The following is a 13569-nucleotide window of genomic DNA, read 5'->3' on the forward strand; positions in this document are numbered from 1 at the left end:
TCTAGTGCTGAGTAGGCTGGGGAAAAGATAGATGCAGACAGGAAACGGAGTAATTCAGTATACATCTGTAATATACAGAAGTCAAGACTACTTTCACATGTTTGAGATAAGTTGCAACAAATATTTCATTAAAGCTTTAGAGTTTTAAATGATTTTACAACCTATTTTATAATTAACAGTGCTCTGATTTCTCTGTTTTTTCTTTTAAACTTGGTGCTACCATACTGAAAAATGTATTGAGCTAGGTTCTGATCCAACTCCCTCTGGAGTCAATTTAAAGACTCCCATTGATTTCACTGTGAGTTAGATTAGGTCTTTACTTCACAACAACAATTTGATATCATCCTTGTCTCCATTCTTGCTCTAAAAACATATGTGCCATAATGATTTTGATTTAAATTAGTCACATGAAATGTGATCATTAACCAGAGATAATGCTTGCTATGTGAGTTAAACACTAATTGTAAAGTAAATACATTTTTCTTAAAAATCCACTTACGGGTTATCCAGAAGTAATACTATAGGGTTGAGTTCTTTTTTTGGTCTGTAATAAGCTCTGAGTGGAACAATAAAGTTGTATAAGCCGTTTCCAGCTGTCTCTGCTGCAACTATAATCAACTTATTTTTGAATCCATAGGCTTTGGCATCTTCATAATAGTTATGTTGGCACCCCTAATATCAGTATAGAAAACAAGAATTCAGTATGGCTTTCAGTCCATACTCAGGAATAATGTTAGAGATGGTTTTTTACTTCCCAAACTAAAGCGTGTCAGTTGAAAAGATTAAAAAACTTAGTCTTGTCTGCATCTCACAAATATCTGTTGGCAACACTGCCTGGTATCAGCATGGGTTGTAGCTGAATGGGTTCTGAATGCTGCTTATTTGCAAGCGCAGACCAGAACAAAATTGTGTTCAGCCACAACTAACAAAAAGCCATGTTTAGCTCACAGGTCTATCCAGTAACAAACGTCTTACCTTGTCCAGTCTTAAACAACAAAATGGCACTTTTTCATGCAGCAGATGGCAAAATGTGGGAGAACTTCCAATATAAGGAGAGTAAGGAGGATAACCTTTAGCATACCTAGAAGAGTAGAAAAACCATTAATTACTTATTTAATTACTGTAGACCAAACAGGTCTAAATACAATTTTATTACTATTTGTGGAATAGCAAACAGAGGCAAGTATTAATGTATACATTCCTACATAATTAAATATGAAATTAAACAAAATAGATACAGATACAACTAGTGTTTCACATATAAACAATCATAACAAAACAATTCCCATTCCTAATAAAGGTCAAAGGACAATAGCTTGTTGTAGTTTACAGATATATATATATGTAAGATTAGTAAGTGGTGCCATTGTAAGGGGATAATATGAGTTGTTGTTTGGTAAATTCCCCATCTAAACAACTTTGTCAATTCATTTCTTGCTGTCTTATGGCACCAACATGTAATGTAGGTTGCGTGTGTTCAAAATACTTCTGGCTATTGCATAACAGTTAAAATGTTAACCTAATCATATTGCTGATTGGCTGAAAAATCTAATGTGTCTTATCACTACAAATTATGTAAGATGTGTGCACTTTTTTTTTTCATTAAATTGAATGTCACTAATCTGAAAGAGCTGCAGTCCTCCTTCACCCTACATTTACACGGTATTAGCATTTATGAATAGTAATGGCCTATTTACATTGTCTGTACATACTCTAAACCTGTAGAAATGTCATCATCTGATGGAGTAGTTTCATCTTCTGATTGGTCACTTAGAAGATCACATGTCTGAAGTGATGAGGAGTCTGCAACCTCCAAAACAGGTGCTATGCTAGGTCTTCTGCCATCTTTACCTCTCTCTGAAGGAAGGGTTAGGGTAGGTCCACTGGAAGATCTACATCCTGCATCTTGTAAATCTATCGCCACAGTCCCTGAAACAGCATCAGAAGTAACTCTCAATGTATAAGTCAAGTAAGCATTTTAAATAGGGAATACTGTACTTATTATGGATCTAAAATGCAACCAAATATTCAAAGAATGTCTATCTGGTTTTGGGTATCGATAAACACTACATTAAAATGTGATCAGTGTTTAGGCTGCATCCAGTATAGCCTTATTTATTTACTACTCTGTACAATATACAAGGCAGTTAAGTAAATTTAACTTTCCATATGCATAACTGCCTATGGCATTTAAAACATATCCCATGCAATCAGGCTGTGAGAATATGTGTAAATAAACTACAGAATTTATTAATACTGTTGTATATCCATAATGAATAATGAATTTGACTTAATAAATATTAATATTATAAATGCCAAAATATAATATTTCCAATTGGGTAAATGAGATGAGAATTTGATACCCTGATTCTTAATGTCTTTGTTTTTCCTGCTTGTGTTGCTTGATGTTTCTGGAAACAAAATGGAGTCTGAATTGTTTGATGGACTAAAAGAATGTCTGTTGACCTGGACATTGGGATTTTACCTCCTAACTTATGCCAGTAAAATGTACTGCTTCCTTGAACAGGAAAGGGGAATAATCATGATGGGACTCATTAGCATCTAATATTAGGCCAATTTGTAGTGAATTAGCTTGTGATATCCATGAACTTACAAACTACGGGAATTCATTGCAAGATCATTTAGACAGGTTGTTTTTAGTTAGATTACCATCAGATGTATCTGTTAAATTTGTGTCCTTGATTCATTATGAATTCTAGAGCGCAGAGACTGCAGTCTCTCACTTTCTAAACAGACTTGCATGTAAACAGTGGATGAGAGTTCTGGGCTTCCATGGAGGAAAAGGGAATCAATGACACAGGTGGTTTTATGACCCTTATATGATCCCATTCTCGTACTGGCTAAGGGAACAGCCTGTCTTAGGCAGTCGTGTTTTAATAATTTTTTCTGTGGCCTGAAAGGATCAACCTATGCACCTCCCTTTTTCCACTTGGACATGCCCTTTCCACTTGTCAAGTGACATGGGAGCTGGTGTAGTGGCTTGGTCACCTGGATACTCTTCCACGCTGGGAGAACTCTTCATTGGCTTATTAAATCGATATCACACTGCTTTGCACCACCCAGGAGCTGGTCTGAAATTTGTGTGGGTTTTTAAATAACCTTTCGAGCTTCTTTGGTAAGTGACTTGTTAGATAATTTTCAGCTATATTCTCAGTCACATAGGTTTGTATGTGATGTTATACAGCAAGACTATGTCATTTGTGTTAATCTTGTTGGAAAAACTAATCTAAGTTGAGCCCTTTATTTTTTTTTAAATGAATATGTACATTTAAACCTAATGAAGGAAAATGTTTTCAATTGCACAGGACATCTTCTTTTACAATATTTTACTGTTTTACCATAGTACATTTCTGTGCTTTTTATCTATAGTATCAGAATGTTTTATGAGATTTACCTGTACTTACCCATACTGGCAATTATACTGTGAACAGGCAACCTAGAAGTGCCATGATAGCATGACTTGGATTCATTGTTTTTTCTATGCTGCTCTTGTTTTTTAAAAGCTGAATTTTCTTCTTTGGTGATGTTGATATAAAAACATATATCTGTAGAGCTCATAATATATCGAGGACCTGGATTCAGCAAAATGCTTTTGTTATCTTCCCTCCTAACACCAATCAAACAGACTCCAAACCTTAATTAAAGAAAGAAAATACATGGTTTATTGAATGTAATTCAACAGAACACAAATAGCAGATGACAGGAATGGACCCTTAATCTAGTCTCACTTACATGTTGCAGTGTCAACATGTGCACATTCTTGGAAAATAAATATTTGAAAATACAGTATTTAACTAAATTATTCCAAAAATAGGCCATCTTTGATCAAGCACAGCTCCTTTGGACTTATGAATCGCAAAGCACTTCACTTCAGAAACTTCTTATTCTCTAGCAGTATTCTTCTGATGCTGGGCCAGTTAATTTTTCATATCAGACATATAGTCCCTTCTGATAATACAACAATAGAAGTATGGAACTCTGTTAATTCATCATACTAAACTGTTCCATTATTCACCTTTCCATGTAACAGTTTTCAATTATTTTTCCAGATAATTCACTCTTATTGTTTTGATCAGTAGTAGAAAACAAGAAATTAAAAAGACAGCAACTATTCTCATCTTACAATGTTGAAAATGAACTCATTATTTATACAGGAATATGACTTCAGGAAAAGTATTTATTTGTATATTCATCTTAGATTATTAGTTTTGTTTAAATAATGTATTTAAAAACTCTATCAATTGATTCATTTTATTAGAAACCACCTTTTTACCAGAATGAAGGTAATCATGAAACTGACATTTGCATACACGCTCAGCATAAGCTTGTACAAATGAATGTGTTCAAAATATGTCAGGATACATCTGAGGTTAAGGTAATCTGGAAATATAGCCTTGATTATCAATAAATGAGAAGGCTGATGTCTGATTCATCAGACCTAATTTCAGAAGATGGGACCTTGGACTGCTTGACATTAATAGATGTCAGAAAAATTACTCCTCTGGCTGAAGAAATGGAAAGGTTGAATGTTGGTATATGCAGTGTGCAGGAGACATTGTGGAATTTGAACGAGAGCACAGGTCTGATTCATAGTGGTCAGAAATTGTGATTGCTGCTCGCCTGTGATTTATCTGACAAGCCCACTGATATTGCCCTGGTTTTATCCCTGGGGATGGAATCCACCATACTGACTTGGCAGACTTGTTCTTCACACCTGATAGGCATCATTTTCAGTTCTAAGGGAGAATATGCAGTAATTATTAGTGCATATGCTCCCATTGATGCAAGGCCTGATGCTGACAAAGATGCTTTTTATGCCATGTTAAATGACATTATATCTAATATGTCACCTCTAACTTCATATTGTCATATTAGGAGATATGAACATGAGGAATGACCATGATGGAACTGAATTTGAACTGGTATTGGGACCACACAGTTTATCAGAAGAGAGATCAAATAATATGCGTCTACTGGAATTTACTTCCACACATGGACTATATTTAATGGCTACCTGGTTTCAACATAAGAATTGGCATAAGTACACTTTTTGGTATCCACAGGGCAACAATGTAATCAGATCACATTCTGGTTTGAAAAACCTTGATTAAACTCTTTCAGGATGTACAAGTATTTAGAAGTGCTGATCTTGCTCTGGAATCTGAACATCAACCCCTAGTAGCAACAATGATGATCTGTTAATAAAGTTTGATAGATGGGTATCGACTGTATCAAAATATTTCAGTATTGATAAGGTTCATCATAAAGTCATCACTAAAAGTTATGAAGCATCTATTTCCAACACATATTGGATGACCAGCTGTCTGACATACAGGAAGAGTGGACTTTATTTTGGGATTCTATCACACAGACTGCTGGAGAACAACTGGGAATAAGGAGAATGAAAAAGCAACATTTAGATTACAGATACCATCAAATTATGGGAGAGGGGGAAATACATGGTACAGAAGGCTGCACTGGAAGGTTGGAGTTGAGTTAGTAAAGAAAGGAGGAAATAAGCAATAGAGAAATGTCATGAACGAGCAGTCAAGAGGGTCTGTTGGAATGATCATCATCAGTGGTGGAATAGTAGAGTTCAGTCTCTTGATGAAGCCTCTGAAAGACATGACCAGAAATGTGTGAGAGATTTTGAAGGTCCTAATTGAATTTCCATTCTTCCTGCTTATACCAGCTAGAAACAAAATTGGAAAATATTGCTGGGATATTGATGCACATCTTAAGTGTTGGCACGCACATTTTTGTGAATTTAATGAACAAATCACCAGTAGTATGAAAACTACAGTGTAATAAAAAAAAATCCATCTGAGAAAAGGCCGTTGACATTAGAGGAAGTGATGCTTGTTGTCAAACAGTTATGAAATGATGAAGCACCTGGTCTTGACTATTTCATCACAACTTCACAACATTGTCTTAAGTTTGGGAAACCAGACACATTTCAAAAGAATGCAAAAGGGGCTGCATTATCCCTTCCCTTCCCTACTCCCCCGCAAAAAGGGTTCAGCTTGATCAAATTATTGGCAATAACACTGCTGTCAATCCCAAAGAAGGTGTTTACGCTCATACTACTGAATCAACTGAAATACTGTCTCAAATGAAAAATGAGAGACAACCAGTTTGGCTTCCATATAGGTCAACTGATAATCTATGCCATATATGGTCTGTGGAATGTTACTGAAAAATTACTAGACTGACCAAAGGAAATCAACATTGTGTTTATAGACTTTGCAGTGGCTTTTGACTCAGTGCATTGATCAGAACTACAACAGTATGGGGTGCCTAGCTGAGGAACTGTACAATTGTACATCTAGCTGTAAAAGGGTCAATGATTATATTAGACAGGTTTTCAAAAGAAACATGGATTTGCCTGGAATGTATTCTCTCTCATAGGTTATTTAATGTTCCAATAGACAGATGACAAAGTTGACTGAGGTCAATATAGGAGGTGTGAAATTTAAAAATTCATCTTTAGAGGCTTTCAAGTATGAGGATGATATTGCCATACTAGAAGAGACTGACCATCTACAGTTAATGATGGAAATGGTGTAAAAAACTGCAGAATCTATGGGACTTTAAGATTTTGGTGATTTAAACCAAAGAATAACCTGCCAATGCTGCCTGTTGATGGCAATGGCACTGAATGGGTAAATAGTTTATTATCTGAATAATTGGTTTACAGCAGGCGATTTTATAACCGAAGAAGTCCAACATCAGATTGGTCTTGTGTTAGTGGCATTTCAGCACATTCAAAGGCCTCTGTTTGGGTGGTGGGATGTCTTCATGACAACTAAGACATACAAGCATCCAATGTGGTAGTAATGATAACCCTGTTCTATGAAGCAGAAACGTAACATTTAAAAACAACTGAGGAGAGGTTACTAAACACTCTTCAGTATGAAAAGTTATGATATTCTTAACATCCATTACTTGGATTTTTGGCACAAATGAGGAGCTACTTAACCTTGCAGCAGTTGAGAACAAGATGACTGCAATGGTGGGGGCACGAAGAAGGTTTTTACAGAAGGCTTATAGAGCTGAGGTTGAAAGAAGTAGAGCACAGTGCTGACCATGAATGAGGTTGAAAGATGCAATTTAGAGGGATTAAAGAAGCCTAAATCCTCACATACTGCCTCTTGACAAAGGAATAAGACTTGCAAGGGCCATTCAGGATGGAAGCCCATTCTGTGCACTGCCACAGCCACATCATAGCCATGTGAATTTTGCTGCTGCTGATTCATCAACGATATATTTAGCCTTTTTATAGCTTTGCAAGATCCATAACCTACAGACAAGATATTTTAAGCATTCTTTAGATTTTATCCAGCAAAAAAAAGTCTCTAAGTTGAATTGGCTATGGGGAGGATGTATTGGATGGCTAGTTTTAATGAATCCATGAGATGTTGCTTTCCTGACAGATATCCATTCTTGATCTCAGAACTAATCTTCTTTGCTTTAAGGCTAGGCTGGCACATACAGACCAAAAAGGGTGTTTTCTCTCTCTCTCTCTCTCTCTCTCTCTCTCTCTCTCACACACACACACACACACACACACTCACACACACTCACACTCACACACACACAAAGTGGCAGGAGAATACAGAAGTTCCATAACGTTTACAAAGACCAGAAAACCAGAAGCAAAGTAATGCATAATGTGGCAGTGAAAACATGGAACAATACAGTACAATAGTTAATCTATGGACACAACATAAATGAAGATTCATCTGAACTTTTAATTCTTTAATAAGGAACATACTTTTTATGTGCATGGAAAGAAGCATATGTAAAGCTCTTGCCCTCATATTCAGCAAAAAATGTACTGTCCTCCAGGTTAATGTGATACACTTCATTACCAGAGCATCTGCCATACATTTTCTGCCACTGTTCTGGTGATTGTTGGCCCTCCCTGAAACACACAGATAATAAGAATAATTTTAAACTTTGATGTAAAAAATCTCAATCATAGCAGCATCTAATGATAATAGAAACTACAGATATCTATTAGAAAGGTCCCATGGGCTAAGCTGAAAGAAATACTTGCTTAGTAGCATGATAAGATAATTCATGTAAATTAATAAGAAACATTTTTCTGTTCTAAAGTAAGGGGTGTATTAAAATTATCCTCTTTGCTATCAAGAAAAAGTGCAGAGACATGACATGAATTTCAAGTAATCCAGTCATAATAAATACATTAATTGCAATTGATGACATACTATTTCTATTAGTACAAATAAACCATTCAGATTCTGTATAAGAGTTTGAATCTGATCCTCATTAAAGACCGTTAACTAATTCTCAAAAGAATTAGTGGTGTGAGATCTGGCTAACTTACTTCCCATACTACTTACTTTCAGCAAATGTGTGTTAATCTGGCTGTGGGCAAGATACCGCATTTGTTCTTTTGGTTTTACTATGTTCAGAGTTTAGTCTAATTCAAGGTGGGTCTGTTTAGTTATATGTTTATTTCTGCCTTGTGTGTCAGTCTCAGTCACAATTTGGAATAGACCATTTCTTTACCAAACTAAAGCTTTCATGATTTTTAATTATCAATCAGGTGGGCAGCTTGTGCCTACATGGAGCCACAATAAAAATGTGCTCAGCCATCCATCTACGCAATCGTAGGATTAGGTTTTATGGTTTCAAACTTGGCATGACATGAATGCAGACAGACACTGTGCCCATGCAGAAGTCCATTTGGTCTTATGGTTCCCCTTGCATGGACCCTTTTGGAGGATCAGGGATGTGAGGATCAGGATATGAGTAATTATCTCGTGGAGCTGAGATCAAAATCTAGTTTAAAGAATATTGTTGGGGACTATGAAGTGGTATTAATCTGAACAATTTCAGTTCACCGATAAATATTTCCACCTTCCTTTCTGAAATTTACAGTTCTTCCCGACACCTAATCTACAAACGTTTGTTTCTTTTTGTGAAGAATTTTGTAATTAAAATTTATGATTTTGAACCATTATAAAAACAAAGGAAAAACAGAAGTATAAAAGTGCTATTTTATATAGAGTTGTGAAGACACAAAGTAAATAACTAAAGAAAATGTAAAAACCAAAAAACCATCAGCATATAATTCAATATTCCAGTAAGATGAATGTGAGTCTATCAACAGTTTATCTACTTGATTCAGGGACTGTTTCTCAATGAATGTCTCTTTCACCTTGTTGCAGTGTTTAAAAACATATTAACCATGCCAAATTCTCAGATGAAATATTCATTATATATTGTAGTTAAATGAATGCTATGCAGGCATAGCAATCATAAAAATATTGGCCAATTATTAGCCTACCAAGAGGGTGGATTTTTGTTTGTTTGTTTTGTATGTTCAAAATTCACAGTTCACCTGTTTAAAAAGTTAGGTAACAGTAGCATGTAAGGAAGTTAAATGACTGCATATATGATTAGAGGTGTTCACAGACATTCTCCAAGTTATAGACAAAAATTCTTTAGCTTCTGTTGCAATCAACACATCTCTGATGGACCTCAGTCTATTCTTTCTGCTTCCATAGCTTTCTAATTGCTCCTCTAGCCTGCTTTGCCCCTCAACCCCCTTTGACTTGACAGTCTCTAGCTCTTTTCAATGCCCCCCTAAATCTCTTCAAATAGCCCTTCACACATTCACCAGGCTCTTCCTAAATCTTCCTAACCTCATGCCTTGCTTCCATATGTAATGTCTCTGAAGCTAAAGAGGTAATGTTATTGTGATGAATATAAAGAGCATTATTTATTGAGATCACTGAATTCAAACAGAAACCTGTAGCACTCTCCCTTCCACAACACACACACAAAATAAATGCATCCTTTGCTGCCTGGCATCACTTCAGTGTGTCTTCCTAGTCATGGTCTAAACCGAGTCACAGAAGAGACTGATTAGACTACATCAGATACCTGTCAATACTCATCAAGCCCTCCCTGTTCTCAACTCCCTTTATGACCTTTGCACTCTCTCCTACTGACTCTTTCACCCCACTTAGAATTTATTCTGGTCTCTAGATGGAATTTCCTTCTGTTTGCAGGAAAGTGACTTTTATAGCATGCTATAGACTTTCATTGACTTTGAAAACACCCTGGATAATTTAATAGAACAACAAGTTGTGCATTCCTTTGTACATGAAATAGCCAAGCAGATGAAGACATTTAAAGTGCATTCACCACTTTACCAGATGTTAGGGATATTATAAATAATTATTCTATAGTTCCAATTTTATGGGTGGTGAGGGAAAAACTCTACCATGTCATTACTTTTACGGCAAAGCCAGCTTCTTTATTTTTCAGCACAATCAACAAATGTGCATTTAATAATCATACTTATAAGTATGAAACTTTATACTTGATCATGCATCTTGTAACAATTGATGTCTTTCAAGGTTTAAAATGGACTACATCAGCAGGAGAAGTAATGCAAATACAATCTCATGGGGGTTTTTTAAGTGGGGGGAGTGAAATAGAATGTTTCATGCTTAATCAAATACTTTACATTTTGCTCTGTTTTGGAAGAAGAAAGAGTGATAAGTGATTCAATGAGAGCCATTTGGAGACTAATGGCAAATCTTTTATTTTCACAATCAGAACAGAATTGTCAGTATTTGTAGTATAGCTGACTTGTTGGTTCCTTTCTTGTTGATCTTTCTACCCAAAAATTAAGATCCTGCTGGCAGTCTGGGATGTAAGAGATTATGGGCACCACAACTGCTGATTTGAGAATACCTCCCTGGTCCCACACAATGACAGTGTGTAGAGTATGCAGGTAGCATGACCAGCCACTGTATCTTAACCTCCCCAGTGTTCTAGCATCACTCAGGGATTAGGAATTGATGATCCTGGCCAAAAACTGAGCACAATAAGGTGCCTGAAGCATCTTTTAACACTCTCTGAAATGACATACTTAACATAAACGTGAGAACAATAAATATGAGGGCAATTAAGGCTTAACAGATAATTTGGGATGTTAATCTGAAAATTGTAGCCTCTATGTATAAATTGACTTGTTCCAATTGGGAATAATATCCCAATTTACCAGATTGGAACCACATTCTAGTAGGGTATGTCTGTACTACAGCTGTGAGTATGCTTCTCAGTCCGGACAGACAAACTGGAGCTAGCTGTGTGAACATTCCAGCACAGTTGGTTCAGATTAGCCACCTGAGCTTGGACCCAGGGGTTCAAGTGCGTTTAGACTTGGGCAACTAGTTTGTGCTGCCCCCTATGCCACAATGTCCACGTGGCTATATTTAGTGTGCTTGCTTGAGCAGAGCTAGCATGTCTGGTAGTCAGCTAGGAGGCTCACCCCCAGCTGCAGTGTAGTAGACATGCCTTTAGTAATATGTACTTGACAATGGTGATTATTTTTTTATGTATAGGTTACCGCTATTAGGACTCAAATCCCCTGTACAAAAAACAAATTTTGGTCACAACTCCTGCTCTCGATCTTCCTTTATATAGGACAGAACAAGAGACTTTCTGTCAAATACTGACAAGATTATAATACCCTAGGCTACCATTTTTCCTTTCCAGGTACAAACACCACAAGATTTTGCCACCTGCTCTTTCCATGATTGTGACCTTTCAACATTGATCCAGTCAATTAAAACTTAATCTGATTCATGTTAAATGTCTGTTAGAGTAATCCATAAATGTGTGTCTTTAGGACAGGTAACTACAACAGGTTTTATTGGCTGTCTTGCCTTTTTTCAGCTGGGAAAATTGTCTCTTTCTTACTTTCTTTGGTGACCAATGACATTCTATTATAAAACCAAATTCTGAATTGAAATCCATAGTTTCTGAAGAGTATTCTTCTATTTGTCCAGAAAATCTCCAACCTTTAAACTGTTTTTGGCACCTCTCCTCTAGTTATTGGACTAAGACTTCCAATTTATTTCTCATAGGTCACTAGAAATCTAGATGTTCAATGACAACATTGTGCCATCTTCAAACTAATCTGTGTCAGTGATCCAGCAATTTAAAGGTGAAAGGTTCCTTATTCAATTAACAATCACTTCTGCTTACTGCATACATGATATCTATTCAGAGTCAGGTAGTGTTTTTGCATCATAGGTGGGGGATTACATTTCCAGATGTAAGTTTTGGAAAATGAATGTAATGCTAAGCTAGTATAAAAGCAGTATAGAAAATAAATTTTAAAAGTTAGCCATTTTTATTGCACTAATACTGATAGACAAAGTATTACCAGATAGAATAACAAAGCTAGTAATTATAAAATAAAATAGTGTTATTTTACTTTTTCCCTCTAAAACAAAATGTTTCACCTGGTTAAAGTCTGCTTGGTTCCAGTTAGATGTCTAAAAGCTTCCCATGGTGCTGTTCTGCAAAGATCACATGAAGTTCATCAATTTCAGCAATACTATTATTTTCCAACATGTTGGTACTATAACAAGTTCTAGTGGTAGACTGTATTTATTACTAGGTCACAAATCTATAAAGGTAATGTGAAGTCAGCTTTTTAAATCCGGCACAAAATAAGGCTTCTATTTTGCAAAAAACACATGGTTAACTACTCATTTAATACAATGGGGTTACTCACATCTCACATGCTTAAATCTGGGTATGTGTGTATACAGATCCAATTAAATTCACACTGATGTCAATGGAAAGACTCCCATTAACTTCAATGGCAGTTTAATCCGACTCCATATTGTTTAAAAACTGTTTATAGAGAAATCAGAAATCAAGAGGTTTCATTTACATATAATATGTATGTTTAAAACTATTATTTTTTCCTGTGGAGGCATTTTAACTATGATAGTGCAATACAACATTTTTCTGCATGCTGTTGCTAGCTATGCATTTAATTTTTGGTAGACTTTTTTTAATCTTCATGATTGTCAGAAACCAGTTGTATACATAAGACGTATCAAACTATTTGTTAATGTTCAGAGGAAATTTAATGTTTTTTTTTTCCTATTCACAATTCAATATTGGTATCTACAAATGTGCATGTTGTAACTGTTCACCAGGTAGTTTGATAGACAGACAGTTGGGACTAAAAATTTTCAGTCGGTTGATCATGAACAGTTGACTTGAGGTCTTCTTTAGGAATTATCCCTAGCTGTGTAAGTGGTCACATGAGACACATGGTATGAAATCCTAGCTCTGAAGTCAATGGCAGTTGTGATAAGGAATTCAGTGAAGTCAGGATTTCACCCATGGTATTGTTTGTGCTTCCTGAACTAAATGAATGAAACTTTTTAAACAGGAGAATGACAATTCAGAAATACTCTTGTCAATGCATTAATACCTTTGTTTGTATGCAAATATGGTATTTTTAAGAAAACTGGCATTCTTCACATAGTGACAACAAAGGCAATCCTTTTGAATTTGAACATGGTCAAAATGAAAAGCAGTATGGAATTTGAAAGAGGTTTACAAATGCAATGTTTCAGGATTAGATCACCTCTATTTCAAATGAACAGCAATTTATGTCTGGATTTAATGTTCTCTTCCTTGATATTACCTGAAGTACTTCTGTTAAATCTTCCTTGTATTATGCCTATATTCAGTTTT

The 13569-nt window shown here is 35.8% G+C and overlaps 1 protein-coding gene across 4 annotated transcripts in view; it reads right to left on the bottom strand.

Annotated features, from left to right (window-relative positions):
• Positions 1-13569, bottom strand: part of KCNT2 (potassium sodium-activated channel subfamily T member 2) — a 245565-nt gene that overhangs the window by 59560 nt on the left and 172436 nt on the right. For 3 of the 4 annotated variants that reach the window (XM_067535157.1, XM_067535156.1, XM_067535155.1), the window contains 5 exons: positions 7796-7945; positions 3426-3655; positions 1713-1929; positions 976-1081; positions 500-672 (listed from right to left, as the gene is read on the bottom strand). In XM_067535157.1, the coding sequence (XP_067391258.1) occupies positions 500-672; positions 976-1081; positions 1713-1929; positions 3426-3655; positions 7796-7945 (876 nt within the window). The remainder of the gene's footprint in view (positions 1-499; positions 673-975; positions 1082-1712; positions 1930-3425; positions 3656-7795; positions 7946-13569) is intronic. The other variant, XM_067535158.1, reaches the window with a different exon arrangement.

Source organism: Emydura macquarii, unplaced genomic scaffold, assembly GCF_026122565.2.
Source record: "Emydura macquarii macquarii isolate MOO-44397 ecotype Brisbane River unplaced genomic scaffold, CSIRO-AGI_Emac_v2 contig_3477, whole genome shotgun sequence".
Taxonomy (NCBI): domain Eukaryota; kingdom Metazoa; phylum Chordata; order Testudines; family Chelidae; genus Emydura; species Emydura macquarii.